Source organism: Oxyura jamaicensis, chromosome 3 (genome assembly GCF_011077185.1).
Source record: "Oxyura jamaicensis isolate SHBP4307 breed ruddy duck chromosome 3, BPBGC_Ojam_1.0, whole genome shotgun sequence".
Taxonomy (NCBI): Eukaryota; Metazoa; Chordata; class Aves; order Anseriformes; family Anatidae; genus Oxyura; species Oxyura jamaicensis.
In genome coordinates, this window is record NC_048895.1 from 42878163 (window position 1) to 42898481 (window position 20319).

The 20319-nt window shown below is 41.0% G+C and overlaps 1 protein-coding gene across 1 annotated transcript; it reads right to left on the minus strand.

Annotated features, from left to right (window-relative positions):
• Window positions 1-11407: 11407 nt before the first annotated feature.
• On the minus strand, window positions 11408-17258 carry FAM89A (family with sequence similarity 89 member A). Its single transcript, XM_035320044.1, has 2 exons — window positions 16941-17258; window positions 11408-13393 (listed from the first exon to the last, which is right to left on the minus strand). The coding sequence occupies exons 1-2, from the start codon at window positions 17190-17192 to the stop codon at window positions 13235-13237; spliced, it is 411 nt and encodes a 136-aa protein (XP_035175935.1). The 5' UTR covers window positions 17193-17258; the 3' UTR covers window positions 11408-13234.
• Window positions 17259-20319: the final 3061 nt, after the last annotated feature.

Genomic DNA, 20319 nt, shown 5'->3' on the forward strand with positions numbered 1-20319 from the left:
CTCTGCATATGTATGTGGGGTGCACGTTTGATTCCTTTGGGAAAGGATTCTATATGGGGCTTCAGAGAGAACCTAGGCTATTTCAAAGGCCTGCCTGTTTAAAATAGTCATGCCTTTCATATTTCTTTTTATATATCATCTTTCAGAAACTCTTTTTTTGTAATAAATTAGCCTTTTGTGCTAAAAGATGTACTAAAAGTAGCCTGCCATTTCTATATATCCTCATATTGTTTCATTAACTTATGTGCAAAGGTTTATTCGGGTTAAGAAAAAAATAAAAACCAGCAAATGAAGCCCTGTAAATAGTTGTGAGTTTTGCTTAGAATCTAATGGGATATTGGAGCCTATGGAGGAAGGAAATAAGTGGAGAATAGGCCAGAATTCTGTCAGGTTAAATGCACACGACAATCCGTGATGTTACTCAGACTTGGTTGAGCAAAGGTTTAGTGACTATGCAATGTGAACTTTACCCGGCTCCAAAGGTCAAGCAACAAGTATTTAGAAATTATTCTGTTCAACATTGAATATAAGCTAAGAAGGAGGACTTAAAAGAATGTAGCTGTTGGGCAGACTCCTACCAAATTAAGAGTTGAGAAGATTGTAAAAACTAAGGGGAGAGTGGGATAGATGACTGAACTAATGTATGAACATCATACTCAAATTTTCTAAGGGTGAACAGGAAGGAAAAATGTTTGTCAGATATTTTTGTAATAGTCTGAGTGATAACATGAAATGGCAAATGATGTTTTCAAAACAGTGAAGTCTATCGTTTTTCCTTAGAAAAGTTGCTAATAACCTTATTATCCAAGTGGTTTGCACCCCGTCCTTGAAAATGCACTCCTACAAATAGAATTACCGATTATACAGAGATAAATAGAATTAAACACTGAACAGGAAGGGGTATGCCTCAGCAGAGATTCTCCATTGATTCTGTAATAGTGCATGTTGTTCTAGGTTGTTCTGGTGAGGAAAAGGCTACTACTGCCCTCGTGACCTCATTCAAGTGTAGACAAGTCTTTTCTTACACGAAAAGTCCTATCTCTGGCATACAAGCTGCCATTTGTTAGCCCAGTCTTCACATAGTTGAAAGTATAATATCACATCTGCACTGGAAAACTATTAGCAGCTGATTTCTCTTAAAACAAGAAAGCTCTTGTTTTTCAGGAACTTGTATGCTTTTGCAGTCCATCAGCTCTCACACAAGTGGGTAATGTTAAGCACCACAGTGCCATCTGGAGTTGAAGAGTAAAGCACTATTGTTTCTAAAAACTGGAAGGAGCATAAACACACTATTTTTATTTTTATTTTTTTTTTGGAAAATCTCTAATTCAAGCTTTTAAAAGTATCACTAATTTTCAGTTTGGAGACATTTTATAATGAGCTTAGTGACCAAAATCAGCCCACAAAATAACTGTTTCATAACTTGTATCAAAGTCCATTCACTATTCTGCCAGGAAAGCTATGAAATGCAAATTATTTTAGTATGGCATCCTCTTGTTTAAGACAAACAGTCATGCAAGCTGAGGTTATTTTGAGTAGCCTCACTGATTTTAGAGAAAATCCATGTGGCAAAAGGCATAGTGAATACACGCCTTCACTGCTAAAAATCAATAGGAATTTTCACACTGGATTAATGTGAAACCCAAGTTGCTGCAGTTAGACTTTGCAGGAAGGAGTATATGACAATATTCCTGAATTCTCTCCTGGCTCTTTTAAAATGCTATTCTGACCTTCTTAGTCTCTCCAATGTTGCATACTATATTACTGAGGGGGCTAGAAAGAAGATCTGAACTTGATGAGCTTTGTAAAATCTTTTTTCCTAAATGTGATCTGTGGTGCTAAATTTGTAAAGCTCTTTTGAGCACTGTAAAAATAAATGGCAGGCCTGCAAAATGGCTAGGAAATACTGCTAATTATGTTTTATTTGTTCCTCAGTAGGATCAGAGATACTATTTTTTTTTCCTTAGAAAAACTGTGGTTTAAATTCCTTCACATAATATGTGAACTTGAATAGTTTGTATATATGCTGGCTGCTGGAGAAATAAATCCAGATGCCTCCCATAATTTTTTATAATCTGTAACTGTAATTCTGAATACATTTTTAGGCAAAAGAATTGTCCATAATATGCACAGAAATGCATGCCACAGCTATCTGAGCAGAACAGAGGCCTGAATCCTCATTCTGGATATGAGATTGCTGCTGTGACCTTGAGCAAGTCATGTACGTATCTCCGTAACATGACTGTACCTCCACCACCACAGGATTTGGGAGAGGATTAATTTGTTGATATCTGCTTAAAAAGATGAAAAGCATTAAGTCCTCTCAGCTGCAGTTGGGAGTCAGTCAACGCTGTGTATGTCAGACATGGAAACAGAGAGGCCAGGGGTCAGAGAATATGAATATCGAGTTGACGTGTTTAAAGAATTCGTCTTTGTTATGTCAAGAGAAGTTGTAATTCTGACCCTTGCTGGGCTACAGTTCTATAACGTACCTATCTGTAGACTGTTAGGGGTATATACAGCAAATCATGAATCCCTTATCATGAATTTTAAATTATTACAGCTGCTGTATGTGCCAAAATAAAACTGAAACTAGTTAAGAAAATTGGAGGGGTGGGAGCCAGCACATTAAGTGATCTTTCTTTCTGCTATCTGAAAAGAAAATTTAGGTACTGTTTTGTTTGACAGTATGAGGCTTTGAGGTTGAAAGCACGCGTATGTCTTTCATAAAAGTGTTTTTTTTTTTGTTGTTGTTGTTTTTTTGGTTTGTTTGTTTTTTTAAATATTCCTAACTATTGGTATATTTTCAGTAAAGGACTCCATTAACATTGCACAAATTTAAACAAGAAAGCAAAATGACAACACAGAAGCGCTTGTACACACCTTGCATTTTCTTAGAACTGCTAATTCCCTGTAAGCAGCCATGGTTATTACCTTTACAGTGATTTCCTGCCACACATGCCTGTAGCCCATCTGATGCTGTCATACCTGCATGGCTCCTAAACTTTGATCCCTTCTTTGGTCTCTCACTTTACTTCCAGTATAAGGGTTTGGTTCTTACCTTCAAAGCCACCGGTGTAGCATGTCTTGGCTACAGCAGAGATAGCATCTCTTTCTCTCAGTACAAGTACAGCATTCTTTTGATCAACAGAAATCAAAAGCCAACAATAATGTCATAATAACTAGGAAGAAGAGAGTATCTACTGCATAATGAAGTGCCACATACCAGAATCAGGAAAAATGGTTTGGACTTTGCAGGATTGAGAGCAAAAGTAAATATATCAATTTGAGCACACTCCTTATTATCTTTTTCAATATCAAGGATCTCGGTTTCTCACTGAGGACAATTCTCCTACTTTTCAGCATGGAAATGACAGGTGAGTTGCACAGCTAGGAAAACATAACCCATCTCTTATTCATTCTGTCCTGGGAGAGAGCAATAAGGAGAGTAAGACAGTGCTGATCTTTGAAGTGTTTGTTCGGCAAGGGTAGACAGGTAAGTCAAAGCCTTTGCTAGGGAAAAACAGATGAACTTTGCTAGGTATGAATGCAATGGTCCCTCTACATATACATAACCACACGAAGAGACTAGTTTTCATTAAAACTCATTTCTGTTCAAGTTTTATTTTATACTCTTTTCAAGCTGTTTTTTTTCCAAAAACTTTCCTACTCAATCGAACTGTGGAATTCATCTAAATCGTACATGTGCATGTATAGAGAAAGAGAGAAAGGGAAGGTCAGTCGATCCTCTTCTTACAGCCTGTGCATTTTCTGCCTTAGTTATGTATTAAATTGTTTAACTTCTGCCTATACCACCTTGCAGATGTGAACTCAGCGGCACCACGTAAAGATTCTACATGGAAAGAAAATGCCACCTGGGAGGAAGGCACCTTGTCCTCACAACAGGTTGACTGTGCAACAGTAACAGATTGTATCATTAAAAAAAAAAAAAAAAAGCACCTGATAAAACAGCATGGAAAATGTATATAGATCACTTCTGCCTTCGCTCATCTGTTTTCATTTAAAAAAATGCCATCATGGTGATGCTAATCTAATTCAGCTGCAGGAGCTCTTTGATAGGAAGTTCAGAGAGGTTTTTTAATCCTCTACATTATGTCCTGATAGAGGACAGCAAAACAGGAAGTTCTCATGCACAGATCCTTCCTCTTTCTAAAGGCTGAGTGGAAGATAGCCATCTATAATTTCATGCCATTATTCAGAAAAGTGCTGGCTCCTCTAAACTCCTCGCAACAGCTGTTCCTGAGCACTTAGCTCTTTGTCGTGAGCTGCCAGCTGGCTCTGCCACTGTCAGGGAGGGAAGAGATCCGTTTTCACAGTCAGATAGGGCTAAACGTGAACTCAGAGATCATCTGGTCCTTCCTCCAGCCATGAGGCTGGACTGGCACTCTGGACAGATGTTTTGGCTGGCAGCTGGAGATCCTGCCTCAGAGGAACCAAAGTTAAGCTGTCTTCCCTAAATTAGGAGACCTGCTGGATTTTGCTATGTGCAGCAACAGTTTGATGCCCCGGTGTTCTTCATCTTTTAAACCTGGACTTATTTATTGTGAAGACAGTGCCTTGGTCTTTTAGCTATGTAGCATCCTTTACTTTTATTCTCCTGGTTGCATGCTTCAAAAACGGCTACCCCCTGCAACAGCCTTGCTGAGCCAGATACATTAAAATCCATCAGATTCCTTAGCTATAGAACCGCAAAGTGTACAGGACTTTAAATAAGGCAGCCTGTACCTCTTCAGATCTACAGACTTCTCATCAGGACTTACACATTGGATTACAAGCAGTTAAGTTCAAACAAAAATATGATCGCTGCCTGCAAACTCAAGTATTTAATTCAGAAGGCAATGAAAGAATGGGTGAATTGAGATCTCTGTTCTAGGATAATAAATGCATCTGTACAAACACCCATTTAATTTGTAAAATAAATTGTCGTCTAATTTTCTACAGTCAGCACAGTTTTAAACAGGCTCTTACAAATAAGCATATGCAGTAACAGTGAGATATGCTTGGCTTCTCTAATGCTGATTGACATATTTTGTCTCTCCACACCTGCATTTAAAGGCATAGAAAAGAGTTTTATTCTCTATGAGAAGTTATATTGAAACACTAGAACAATTCTCCATTTGCAACAGAAACAGAAAGGACTTTCTGAATGACTGGCTAGTGATAAGTGGCACAGGGAAAAAAAGTCCCATTGTGTAATCATATAAAGCACTAAAGACAAGACAAATCTATTTACATATGAAAACTCAGACCTCGAGCAAATCCTACAGAAAAGAACATGAGGCAAGATAAAAGAAACGCATAAAACAGATAGGAGAAATCCTTTCCCCCCCTAGAGGGGGGATCTACGAATTCCTACCTCACTCATTTATCATTAAATTTTAATCCTTTATGCAAGTGCAACAACTGTCCCCAAAATACACTAGAGCTTTGTTCGTAAACGTCTTTCCTCCGCTAAACGCGCCTGGAAAGAAAGGTATAAATGATATACTGAATAGGTGCTACATAGTCCATTTCTCTCTGCAGGAACAATATATGGTGTGATAGAATGTATTTATGGAAATCCTTCGCCAATCTGAGCGATGTGGCTAAGTCAGAAAGAGCAAGGGTAATTGAAAGATATCAGCAAAGAATCTGCATGATTTGTACAATAATAAACAGCAGAACAAAGGAATATCAAGACCATTAGAATATAGATGTGCTGCATTCAGACAACAAAAAGGTAACAGGATTTGGATATTTTTGTTCTATGAGAAATGAATTTTCATCCTAACAATGTATTATTTATCTTTCAGCTCATTCTGATAAAATGTCCTTCCCCTATACCAAACAAGTGTGTATATCTTTAGGTAGTTTACTTTTTGTGCAATGCAACACATAAAAATCATTTTATTCCATGACATGAACAGCCTATGATGGTATGTAATCGTGATACAAGTGATACATGTGGTCCTGTTTAAGCTTGTACTTCTGCTATACAGAACGTTGCCTCACGTCTTAGTAATTCACGTCTGTGTGCAATGCTTGAACTTTCCAATATCTTAAGCAACCATAATGAAATTGTAGGCTCTGGGGGCTTTCAAAACAAATAATTGGTGCTACAGATTTTTGTTAAATTCCAGATTGAGTTAAACTGAAGACACCATAAAGGGTTGAGTTTAGAGGAAAAAAAAATAACAGAATTTACTGCGTGTGTCGTACAGGTGCTTTTGTAAGTGAGGTAATGACCTTACTATGTTGCCCTTTTGTAAATGATTTAAGAGGTTCTGCTGTTTGACAAGTCAGAACAGTTTAAGCAGTAGCTACCAGGAGGTAGACAGGCACCTTTATTGTTTGTGACAGTGCTTGGTATTCTGAGCCAAAATGAGCTCTCAAACTATTACCCGTCTCTTGCCAGATAATCACAGGGAAGTTTCTGACCCATGGAAGAAATGCCTGTGATTTCTGAAGGAGGGAGTGTTTGGCGCTGCGAGAATGACTGAAATACTTCTGCTAACACCAGTTTAAGGCAGCGGTTTGGCACACAACCAGACTCTATACCCTTACACTTCCAAACAGCAACCTACGTAGTCTGCTCTGGTCGCATCTTTAAAATTGTAATAATCCACAACTTGCAGGTGATTTCTCCTCTCACTTTAAACTGAGAAAATCTCAAAAATTACATTATCTTAAAGACATTATCTTAATACTGCTGTAGCATTAATGCATTAAAAACCATGGCAAAAGTTCAGTGAAGAGTTGAAATAGTCACACGCCTGTGTATTTCAAAAGCAAATGGCTTTGTCTCTTTAAATTACATACCAGCCTTATCTGAAAAATGTAAATTCTATTGCTAACAGCACATTCCTCTGAAATCAGATGTGGGCTCAATTACTCAATGCTGGTTGTTTCCACATTCATCTAATGAATTTTCCTGAATAGGAAGGATGAAAGGAAGCCAAAAATGTAAGAGCAACAGACTTCTGCAGTGAATATTCATCCCCTCCAAAATTACCCTGTCATTTAAAAACAAACAGCCAAATATACTGCTGGCCGTCTGAAGTGAAAACTCCTTTCTAATACCATCACTTTCTTATGAAGCTTAATTGCCCTGCAAGTTGCAGGCGCCAGTCCAGCACAAATCGAGACTCACCTACGGTTTTAATCTATTACATCTGCCCTTAAGCAAACGTACATTGTGGGCTATGTCTGCTCCTCCAGACAATCTGATCTTGGGACAGCTTATCACTGTGTGCAAGCCATGTGTACAGATGTCACAGATTCTTTTAACCTCAGACTACCAAAGAAGCCAGCCCTTTGCAGCAGACCCTACACGTTTGCAGAGCTGACTACAGGGTTAGAGTAGCCAGGAAGCCAGCTGGAACAGCTTGTTAGGAAGCTTTACCACTTAGCATATCACACGGAGCATTCAAACTCCCAGAGAATGTTCAAATTAATGTAAGGACAGCTTTGTAAATAAAGCAGAGCTGTAGTTCATATATATATATATATAGATATTTCCTTAGGTCGTGCAGTGTTGTCTAGAGTTACGTTTAGAAGATTCAAATAAACCAACAAATATAATGGATAGAAAATATACACGAGAACTTGTTTTCTCAGAAAGTGTTATGTACTATATGAAAAGGAATATGAACCTGAAACTACTGTGGCGATGTATTCTCCACAGGCAGGTGTCAAGAAAACAGGAGTAAATTCTTTCGGAATGGCTCAAAGACGCAAAGCTGCACGTTGGACAAGAAAATATACCTGTTGGTAGGAATCCCTCTGGCAGGTACACCTACGAATCCACCCATTTCATACTTCTCACCAGCAGTCAGCTGAATGACAGACTGGTGAAATTAGTTCCCCTTGCCCTCAGAACAATCTAATTCCTTAAACAAAATTAATGGTTTTAGTTAGACAGCAAGGCAAATAAAATGCATTCTTTCCAGTTACGCAAATCTGTGCATCTGCAACAAATGACTTTGACATTAGAAATCCATGACAAGCAGTGCATACCCAGATTTTAAAATCTGTTGGAAAACAACATGAAAAATCCATCAAGCTGTGAGCAGCAGAGCTAATGGAACAGGGGACCTTCAACAACTCATGTCCTGGGTACTCAGCATCTCCTTCCAAACTGCACTTACCTCTGTCCTCTGAAAGCACTGGTATTCTTCACCACAACAGTCACACCTCCCAGCATCCCATTTAGTCCAAAAGGCAGTATCTGAGTTCTCCCCTAAGCCCCTTCCCCCATGCAATATACCCAGTTCACATCCACGCTAACAGACGCGCTGAAGTCTCTCGCCTCCTTCCCACACCACCTACCTCTATTTTGTCTGGCAGGCAAAACTAGGGAAGATGCAGCAGGCATGGAGGCTGCTGTAGGGCTTTTGCTTTTTGGCTGCTGGTGACCACAAAGAAAGGAAAAGGTGAGTTTTACTTGTGATTCTGACAGCTGAGGCACCAGCAAGCCTCTCTCCTCTACGAGCTGCTAATTTTTAGAATTTGTAAAAAAGAAAGCAGCTTTGCAAATTTTATCCAGTCAGATTTACTTTATTAGAAAAAAAGAAAAGAAAAAAAAAATGCATGGACAGAGTCATTACATAAGCTCTGTTCCCTGAGGAACTAGACTAAATGCACAGCAAAGCCTTCAGTTAGTAAATAGACACTGAGTGGATTAATCGTTAACTTTATAGAGATTCTGGGAGTTTTGCCATTCTCTTTGTTGCATTTCAAATTTTGCAAACCTAATTCTTTACAATGAAATATAAGCAATTTTAAGAAATCAACTTATTTTAGAAGGCCATCCAAAATAATTTGGTTAACTATAGTTAGGTACTGAATTAATATTTGCAAATATAATAATTTTGGATAATCATTCTCCCCATCTTCTGATTTCAAATGACTACAATTTTGGATTACTTTCGTATTAAAAACTCACCTTTAGAAAACATCTGAAAGGTAAGTCCAAGCTATCTGTAAACAGAGTGCAACTTTGTTCTGCCTTTATTGGAAAACTTCTGTGAACATTTTTTTTCCTTTTTTACAAGTTAATCAAATGACCGTCTATGGCAAGTTTTGATGCATTACACAGTAGAACCTTTGAAAATACTTTCGCTGTTTATTTGAATACCTCTTGTATGTTAGCACAGGTTGTTGGAGATATGCAGCTCTTTCAGTCAGGGAAATAAATGACGCTGAGCTCCAGTTCTGATTTCGGGAAGAGATCACCACTTCTAATTCCATCCCATCAAAATCAACAGGACTGATGGTGAATTCACCAGGACCAGAAGCTAGACCTAAAGGCCCATCCCTTAATGAGGTCAGAGCATCAGCCATCTATTTTCGTGTAACATGTGCGTTGCTGAGTGGAGCACATCTTCTGAAAAGATTTTTCTCTATTTGCAGACTCAGAGCATTTCAAAACAACTAGACTGTGATTTAATTACAACTGGTATGACTCTGCAGTTGTCATAGCAATAACATGAATGTATGTTGTTAAAAAGCCCTCAACTATCACAGACCTAGAAACTCCCTATTTCTAACCACACTACCCCTTTTATAGGTGTGCTGGAAAAAGACTAGTGAAGAATTAACGATGGTAGATTACCAGTGGTGGTTAAGGGATGGTTACAATTACCTTCTTAACCACTTTACTAAGTTTTCCATCTCTGAGCAGCAGGAAATTGTCCCTATTTTCTTGAAAGCCTGTCTTTTCCATCTCTTAACCCAGTGTTGACTAAGCTGAGCGTGCTGTGTGGGACTGCCTGTTACATGGTATTCACTCGGTACAAAGCAATGTATCCAAACAGTCTGAAGCAGGATCTTTGCTGCATTAGCTACCTCTCTTACATGTTCAGAAGCATCTCTGAAGCCTTCCTCTGTCTGCGGTCACCCCACAGACCCAGCTCCCTTCCTCTCACCAGGATTCCTGCGTGCAGCACAGCTTGGTTTGGCGGGAGAGCATGCCTGTACCATGTCACGGGCATGGTGAGACAGACACACAGCTGTGCTGAAGGAAGGAGACAGAAGAAGCGAGAGGGATGTTGTACACTGCAGCCTCCATGGTTTTATAGTTGACTAAACATTAACACTCATTCACTTTACGGGAAGGGAGATACCACTGTGAGTCAGTTCTGGGCTCCTTCAGTAACTACTCAGCAACATATAATTCATTTTCCTTGTTTAAACAGAAGCTGTCCCCATTTTACTACTGCAGTAGCATACCAGGTATGGACTCAGCCCTTTTCTAGAACAAACCAACTGCTAAAAAGGCCATAGAATCTTTACAGAAAAGAAATGCAAGTCAGCTCTGTTGGTTCCAGCTTCACTAATACTTTCTGATACAGGAAATAAAGAAGACTTTCTGATAGAAGTCTAAAGGTATTAGAGTCCAGCTATACAGACAAAAAGTTTCAAGAGTTTCTTGTGTTATATCCCTAAAAGGGTATATGTAATTTAAATTGAGATTACAGAGGGAAAAGGGGAAGTATTGTTACTGGTACGTGTTTTATACTGAGAGCAGCAAGCTTCTGTAGTAAAGCAGCTTATTCTATCATGCACATAACTAAACTCTGACTCGGAGCTGCATGCAACCATTACTCAGTATTTAAGCTGCTTTTTCCCACCAAGCATCTTTCTCTCAAATCAATTTCCCTACCTCATGTTGTTATAATGTGGTGAAGAGACGCAGCTCAGCAGCCAAAACACCAGGCAGAGAAATATGCCTCTGCAACAATTGTTTACTGCCTGAAATTTGTTGTTTTCAAAACTTTTCACTAGCTAGCCAGCCTCCACTGTGTTTGAATGTGGCTTAGGAACATAGACTTCTCTCCCATGCAAGGTAGTCTTAAAAGGAAGAAGGTGCTGAAAACTTAGCAAGTCGTAATGATCCATCCTTCTTCCAGTACAAATAATGTTGTGGAATAAAGCCTTGAGACTTCTATGCTTCTATTCATAAAGTGAATACCAGCCAACATTCCACGTTCCCTAACTCACAAGCACACTGCATAAAAAGAAAAAAATATATTTACCTTGATAATAGTAAGCTTCATTTTTACATGAAAAAAATATCGTGAATTTTTCTCAAGTCCATTCTCACCAGAGGGACTGCTCATGAATTGCACTGTGTATGGATTTGTAAAACATCCTTAATTCTTGTAGAGACAGATTTTCTATGCTTAATTCAAAGTAAGTAAAATACAATTAAATCAGAAGTAGGAAATTCCCACTCCAAATATAGACAGAAACTTTTCCATTCTAATTTTAAAAGAGGTTGCTTCACTGCAGAGTTCATGACTAGTGATAGGTTGTTGTTTTGGTTTTGGCTTTTTTTTTTCCAGGAGGGAGCAGATGACAACAGTTCGGATTTAAATAATAAATTAAAATGCACACAACATTAGAATGTAATGCTAAGCATCATGCTTTTATTTTTTTGGGAAAGAGCAAGAAAATAGCAGTATTTCAACAGACTAGAAAAAGCCTCATATAAATACCAAAAGCACAGCAAATTATATTCAAAATTGATACATTCCTAGGTCAAAGCATGAAGTTGTATGCTCATGTGTATGTGTACGCACACATTTTAAATACGGATGTAGCCATTTGGATTATTTGTGTTTGCCTTTTCATTTTAGTTTTGTGAGTGAAGTAATTAGACCAGAATTAACAACAACAAAAAAATCCAACCATTTTCACAGACTAGTTTAAGAGCTTAAGCACATACACAATTACAACACAGTCTTTACTCTTGTGGCCATTAAATTCTACTGAAAGAAGCCAGTTTTAGAGAGAATGCACAAGAACTCCACCCTGGAAGTCTCTTTGCTTTTATCACTGCAACATCCTAGCATTTGCTAAAAACTAAAAGAGGAACTACCCCAGAATTTGTCTCCAATTCTTTCTGTAAACTGTATGCATGCCAGACATAAACCATGCAAAAACCCTTTGAGATTTAAGCCCTTAATTATTAGCTTGTGTCAAGATTCAGGCACTGTGATTTACAGCAATCTTTAAAATGAAAGTTAAGAAATGAAAAACTTGCTTTGGGAGCTGATTTTATTTAAAACAGAGTTGGGGGAAGAGTAAGATAGTGGCAACTCATATATTCCAAGCTAATTAAGCATTACAGGTACACACCACGAAATAAAAAAACTGAGTGCTTTAGTAAGTTCTGAAAACAAAAATAAGTTATACTTCAAAGAACAAGTTAGTATAAAAAGTTTTAACGTATGCAAAGTATGTGCTCAAAATACTTATTTTGCATTTTTAAAAAGAGCTGTAGTCTACCTTACAGAAACAAAGTTCACCCAGTATAAAATATTGCAATTTGTCCCATTTTGTCATATGAGAGGTTTCCTTATTCTTCATATGATCGAGAACACTTGCACAAGAGTTCACGTTATTTCCAAGCCACATAGTGGCAGACAAACTATGTTTGAACCGGTGCTTTTACTATCCAGTATAGCAAAAGCTAAGCAAACCATTTGAGAACAGAGTGTAGCAGGTCAAAGAACTATGTTTATGCGAGAAATCCAGACAATAGTATAAAAGTTAATGCCAAGTGGCAGTACCAAGAAAGTGAATTAGATCAACAGGAAAAAAAACTGCTGATAGCATTCACTGTCACATGTACAGCTTGTAAGCTCGGTATAAGGAAAAGTCAAAATTAGCTTAAGAAGAAAAAAATTAAACTGTGTAAACAATCCACCCAGTACAAAACTGGATGCAGCTGATAAGAGCAGAACTAGCTTAACAGAGCTGAGGATGTGCGTCCATCCAGATACCTGTTCAAAATGCATTTATCAATACTGTTGACAAAAAAAAAAATCACAGCTATTTACACCACAGCGGAGGCTTCCCTCCCCCCCTTAAGAAGTTATTACAACTCAGGAAGTCACTGCTGTCTTCTATGGTCAAAATTCCAGTTATAAGCTACCGATATTTGTAAGTTGAAAACACCCACCTTGCAAATTAAACTGAAAACTCTTGTCAAACATGTTTGAGAACTCTTCAAAAGTTATAGTACAGCACTTTGCTCAAGTGGTATTTGCATGAGTAACTTGTACTGACAGCCTGTTAAAATAAGTGAATTTAACACCAGTTGGGGTAGCTGGGTGTTCCTCCTCAGGAAGAGAGATCCGTAGAGATTCCAGTCATTCTTAGTGATGTGTAGTACAGGGAGAGAAGGACAAAGGAACCTAGGCCAGCCTGGAAAGTAATCTTCTTCTCTCTAGAAGTATTCCTCCTCTTCATCAAAAAAGCCATTTTCCATAGCATACGTGCAGTCTGCGTTAGAGTCAGCTTGGCAGGCACCTTTATATTCTTGAATTGACTCATACAGGGAGTAGAGCTGACACAGTAACGACATATCTAGCTGCCGAAGGCCAACCTGATGGGAGAGGAGTGGGAGAGAAAGAAAAACAAAAAACAACCAAACAACAACAACAAAAAAAACAATTATTACAAGTTTGATTTCATTGGCAGCATAATGCTTTTACGGCAACAATGCAAAAGACATTTCTCCAATATCACCGCACATCTTTCATAAATATTTGCTTTTGTTTAAAACTGCCTAGATAAAGATTTACAAGCGCAGCTCTGACTGGTGTCCCACTTCATGGCGAGGTCTCTTTCTACTCAGTTTTCTCGTCTATATTGACATACATAGGCAGCTGACATGTTTGCCTTGACAAGGCTCACTGTGTCTAACACAATGCAGCACGCCACTTGAAGGCAGCAGAACTAAAGCTGAATCAGATAAAAACACTTGGAAGGTTTGCAAGCTGCGACGCGTGTCTTTGCGTGCTACTCAAGTGTCCTTTTGGTACTCCCAAGAGTTCAATGTGCATGGGCTTGATTTGTAATGAAGACCCTAATATTTTATGTCCCCCAAACTTCTAAAATATTAGCTCCAGGTCTAATTAAAGACTTGGAGCAACATTAAAGAAAGTTACCTCGTGGTCTGCATCTGTATTTCAGGCACAAATGTTACATTACACTGAAAAGTAAAACAGAGCTAGTCATTTAACTTGAAGTGGTTTCCCTCTGTGGGAACAGAACAGAGAGTTGCTTTGACATTTTCACCTATGTAGGCGAGATCAAATTAAGTGTAGGTTCCCTCTTGCAGTAAATTCAAACCACTACCCAAAATAACATTTTTCAAGCAGCAGCTGTTATGCCTATATTTTAGAATAGTAAGTGTTAAGCTGACAGGCTATACCGAGACTCTTTTTTTTTAAAAAAAATTTATTTTTTTATTTTTTTCCCATAATTCGTATTTGAAGATGAGGAAAAAATGTAGCCTTTACTGCAGCCTCACAGCCAGGTTGTGTGTTATACAGAATGAGCATTCTTCTCAAAAACCCTTCCTTATGTGTTTAAATTCTAAGAAACACATTCAGCACATGAGAAAACCATAAGGGGTTAATATGAAGATCTTTCTCTGGCATCCCCCAGGTCCCTACCAGCCTGAATTATCCTATGAGCTCCTTTCTCTAAAGGTGGTAGGAGGAAAAACAAGCATCACACACAATGCCACTCCAACTTAGATAGAATACAGCATCTTTCAGAGCCAATGTGCATTACCTGGTCAGGCCAAGAAGCCGAGACATCATGTCTCATATAGACCAGGACACTAATGCTTTCATTTTCATGCCTTTTAGGCCAAGACTTGGAACAAGCTCTGGAACGTTATGCTAGTGGCCAGCAGATTACAGATGTGCCTTTCAATACCCTCAGATGAACGCTGCTCGTCTTCCCCATCTCTTTTTTTTATTATTATTATTTATAGAACACTACTGCCTGCTTTCTCTCTCCATGTTTAAGCAAACACTCTGCAGTAAGCAAAGAAACAAAATTCACTTAGTAGTGTCTTCTAAGTCTTCCTGTATTCTGTAAAAGGAGAACAGCACCTGGGCAAATCCCCTTCGGCAGAAATTTGTAAAAAAACAAAACAAGAAAGACTACACATGGGAAAATGAAAAGGAGGTATTTGTACCATATACAGGCCCCTCCATCTATTCAAGTCCTACTGAGGTAATTTCTTCAGAGGTGTTAAGCTAATGAATGTTTACCTGCCCAAGAATAAAGTCTGAACATCAGCCTTTATGGCTGGCAGTTAATGGAGTTTGGCTTGCCCCATGTAAACAAACTGCTCACCTCAGGTAAGAAAGAATTCTATGAAGCTGGACTTAAAACTATTACGTGTAAACATCCGACAGATTAAGCAAACTTGCATCAGCGCTGAGGGCCAAGGCTGAGGAATTTTTCAAAGAGTGATTAGGAGTAAAGGGAATGAGTTGAGCAAGGCAATTCTACCTGGAGACAGAAGAGAGATTCCAGATGCAAGATCTTTGTCTCCGAAGGAATGCACGAGAATTTCCTTCTTGGTGAAGCACTTCACTTCAACAATTAATTCTACACTTAACTCTAATCTCAAAGCTAGACATTGCTCAGCAGAATTAATTTAGCAGGCCTTAACACCCATAGCTGTCACCAGTGTCAAACACTCAAACAAGAACAATAGATCTGCTGAAGAAGAAACACAGCGTCTAGCTCTTCACAACTTTCAAGTTCAATCCTGAAGGCAGCAAAAGCCTGATGAAACGTCCAGGCTTACCAGCACAAGCATGAAGTTTTTAATCCCAGTCAGGCTGAGTCTGACTCAAGTTTCCTCACAACACCTACCCGCTGCACATTCCCCTGCTGTCGACTCTTTTCCTCATGACCACGGTTCTGAGGTGATTTTCGCGTCCCCCCACAAAGCATCTAAATCTAACACTTTCTCATCTTTAAAAACCCACACAGAGTATCTTGCAGGGGAAGGTGCTGCTATGCATAGCTTCCCCATTTGGTGCTAAATTTTTAGAGTAAGCTCATTGCCCAGTTGTAATGCTATCTTTGACTGGTGCAAGGAAGAACGTTCAATATAAATAATAATGTGCTATTACCCGCTTGATGAAAGACAGGCTATTAGGATGTGAGGCTCTCTCTAATTTCTATGGGCCACAAAAAAGCGCACCTGGAACTGAGGAGACTGCTGCTTGAAAGCCTTTGATGTGTTTGGAGGTAAAGTGTTTTTTTCTTCAGAAGTGTTTTATCAAATTATCATCAAGGATAACTGCGTATCAAAGAGGAATGCGAGTGTCAAATGACTTTAACAAGCATCCCATGTGATTTTTCATTAGGAAAAATAAATTAGACTTTTATAAGAGCTACCTTTGCTTTTTCGGAAAGCCCCTGGAATGGACAGCCACTTGTGCTGCCTGTACTTCAGCGCAGCTTCAAAACATGCGATTTTAGGGCTGTCTCCAACTTTATTCGAATTACTTGTTGAAGCATTCATGGCAGACTAAGGCAGCATGCTGCATATTCCTTCTGAAGCTACAGAAAGGTCTTTCAACAGCATCTCACGTTCAAACCATGTTTTTAGCACGGTTAAAAAAAAAAAAAAAGAAAAAAGCCTTGAAATGGGCAGATTTTAGCAATCTCGTGCCTTATTTCAGAATGCAAGGCGCGTAACGCTTGTCGCTTATTAGTCATTACAACCGCATCTGGCATCAGCAGCGCACCACCACCCAAATTAGTGTTTAATCAAGAGGCGTGCCAACCGCCCGGAGGAGCTCTGCCACTGACACCGCGTTACAGAACCAAAACAAAGCCTGGAAGAAAAGCCCTGCCGGGGCTTGCTCCACCTGGACGGCCCGAAACCGGCGCTAACCCTCCCCTAAGCGCCAACAGCGCTTTGGGGGGGCGCCCCGCTCCGATGGCCGCCGCTGCCCACCCCACAGCCGGGCACCTTCAGGAGGGGCTAGAAACCCCTCTCCCCGGTCCCCTCGAGGGGGACAAAGCCCCGGAGGCCGAGCCCCGGCCCAGGCAGGCCTCGGCCGCCCGGAGGCCGTGATGCGGCGCCCCCCGCCCGCCCCCGTTGCCCTCACCATCTCCTTGCGGAGCAGGGCCAGCGCCGCGTCCAGGTTGGGAGGCTTGGGGGGCCGCGGCGAGCCCCGGCCGCCGCCGCTCAGCTCGTCCTGGATGCGGGACTTCTGCGCGTACAGCCGCTCCAGGTCCCGCCAGCGCCCGCCCTGGCCGCCGCCGCCGGAGGAGGAGGAGTTGAGCAGCCCGCTCAAGCTCTTGGGCAGCGGCGGCAGCCCCGAGCCGCCGCCGGGACCCGGCAGCCCCGGACCGCTCATGCTGCGGCGGCGGCGAGCGACGACGGGAAGGGCCGCCCCGGCTCCGCGCCGGGAGGCGCCGCCCGCTGCCCGCCCCGCCTACGGGCCGCGGGGAGGGAGCGGGGCCGAGGGCCGGGCTGTGCCGTGCCGTACCGAGCCGGGCCGGGCCCGCCTGCCGCTGACCCGCCCGTGCCGGCGGCGCCGCCTGCAGCGCGCAGCAGGTGCTGCCCGTAGCGCTGCCCGCGGCTATTAACGCCGCCGCCTCGTTAGCGCAGGCCCCGGGCGCCAGCGCAGCGCTGGGGTCGGGTAGCCCTTGGCGAGACCTTTATGGTTTTCCTCCCCTCTGCCCCTTCCTGTTGATACAAACCCCTGACGGGCCCCCCTCCGGAGTCTGCTGAACGCTCGTGCCAGTTTGGGGTCGGCAGCCTAACCCTCACACAGTACCAAGGCAAGTGAAGTGGATTTTTGAAAACGCTGGAAAGTTAAATATTGCATAGTAAAAAGCTTCTTGACTTCATATTGAATAGTTAAAAGCTTCTCATATTGAATAGTTAAAAGCTTCTTGACTTTATATAGAGCAGATGCTTCCTTGTTGTATTCATATGCCCCACGTTAACTCTTACCCTGCTTTAACTCTGACAGCCTCTGGCACTCTCCATGCCTGCCAGAAAGACCTTTCCCTTCGTACAACAGCTGGCGACTGAAAAACCAAACCCAAAGCAGCACATACAATTGGAGCTCTGGGAGCACGCCGCCTCTGCACGGCCAGGCTGCTAGGAGCAGATGGTTAAAGGTGTAGTCCTGTAGCCCCAACCTTGCTTTGTTTGTGTAATATTTTGTTGGAAAAAATAACCACGTACGGTGGTTTTTAATATTAGAGTTAAGCTTCTACACCATTTTGTGTTTTGTTCACAGATTCATGTGGCTTTTCCTTGATTTCAATCTCATCAGCCTCCCCTGACAATTGTTTTAAACCAGCTTACAGCGGAGGCATCTTTCTCCAATCCTTATTTGTATTTATGTGCTACTTCAGGGATTGATTTTTAAGATGATCTGCTCTTCGTTTTAATGCTTTGTACATTAGAGTCAAGAGGATTTTTATTTTCCATTTGTCATGTTGTGACTTCTGCCCCAGCTGATTGTGAAAAATAAAATAGTGCTGTTAGCATTTATAACACTAAACGCATTTCAGACCATTCCTGTTGTAGATTAAAAGCATTAAGAAAATCCTTGTCCTTCCAGGCTAAATGTGTCTGACAGCAAAAATATTGATTCAGTTTGCTGACAATGTAGGCACATTATTATCTTCCTGCTTTCTATAAGCAAATATAGCTTATTTATTTGCTTTCCTTCCAACCCCTTCCCCCTTTCTTTCTTTTTTTCCAGATGACAGCTATTTGGAGAAGCTCATGAATATTCTTATTTTATCTAGACTGTCTTATCATAATTATTTTTTTCAGCTTGCCTGATCCCATTAGATTATAAGTGCATTTTTTTCACACTCAGGGCCTTTAGGCACCTTATTGCCATATCATTACTATTGCAACGATCTTCATGCTGGCTTGCTGTTCAACTCTGTCAACTGAAAAGTCAAGTAATTTACTTTCTGGGTTCTCAGTGACTCACCTCTCGGTTGGCAACCTTACCTAGCCTTTGTTCATATTAAACGAGGACATAAAACTGTTAGAGAGTGTCCGAAGGAGGGCTACAAAGATGGTGAAGGGTCAGGAGGAGCAGCTGAGGCCCCTTGGTTTGCTCAGCCCTGACCAGAGCAGGCCGAGGGGAGGCCTCATGGCGGCCTGCAGCTCCCTCACGAGGGGAGCGGAGGGGCAGGCGCTGAGCTCTGCTCCCTGGGGACAGCGACAGGACCCGAGGGCACGGCATGGAGCTGGGACAGGGGAGGGTCAGGCTGGGGGTTAGGGAAAGGTTCTGCACCCAGAGGGTGGTCGGGCACTGGGACAGGCTCCCCAGGGCAGTGGTCACAGCACTGAGCCTGAAGGAGCTCAAGGTGTTTGGACAATGCTCTCAGAAACGTGGTTTGGTTTTTGGGTGGTCCTGTGTGGAGGCAGGAGTTGGACTCTGTGATTCTTGTGGGTCCCTTCCAGCTCAGGATATTCTGTGATTCTAAGTTCTTAGCTATCCTTTAAAATCTAAACCAACTTCTTTATTTAGTCTGACCTAGTTATAACACGGTGACAATGGAAGCTGGAGTCTTTTGCAGTTGTCTGTTGTGCTTTTGTGGAACGTGCTTTCTTTAGCTGTACAAGTCTCTCAGTCTCTGCTATTTTCTAGGACCAAGATGCAGAAATGTTACTCACAATTGTCCTTTGCTAAGGATGCAACCTTAAAAAAGAAAACACATTAAAAACACATCATGTAGTTTGTGTCATAAAGAACTAGGAAGTGTCAGAATAGAGGTGTCCCAGGCCATTTCCTTATGCAAGCGCATTACAGTATATTTTTAATTTCATATTCTTATATGATTTTTTTTTTCCTTTCCTCATTCATTATAACAGTAGACAATACTTGTGTATCATTTATACCTCATTTCTAATACCCTTCTTTCTGGATGTGGTGATATATATTCACTATAGAGTATATTGGGTTGATAAATTATGACATTTTCCTACAGCCTTTCCTACAATGCTCTTCCCTGTAATAACTGACTTATCTACAAATGCCGATGAATTCTTCTTTATGACACCCCTGTGATAGCAGATGGTATTATTATTTGTGCTGTGGATAGGGAACCAGGACACAGAGAGCTCAAGGTAGGTCATGGTAAAACACGTCTACTAATTTTAAGTGCCTCCTTTGTTTTTCTTAGGAATGATTTTCCTTAGAACATAAAGTTTTTTGCAGCACTTTAACATGTCTGTATGGCACCTGTACCTGAATGTTACCCCACCCTTCTGACAGAAGGACATGAGCCTCAACTTTAAGCTACCCTGCACAGGGCAGCACCTTTGCTCAAAGCCTTTGCAATGGTGTGGCTAAGGTCACATTTTGTCCACTGTGCTGCAGGGGTATCTTAAACTTGCCAAACAAGATGCACCAGAGCTCATCTGTCACTGCCACTGGCATTTTTAAGTCCTGTTTGTTTGCAAGATGTCTCTGATTGGGTCAACTTGCAGTCATGAGTGCTTGC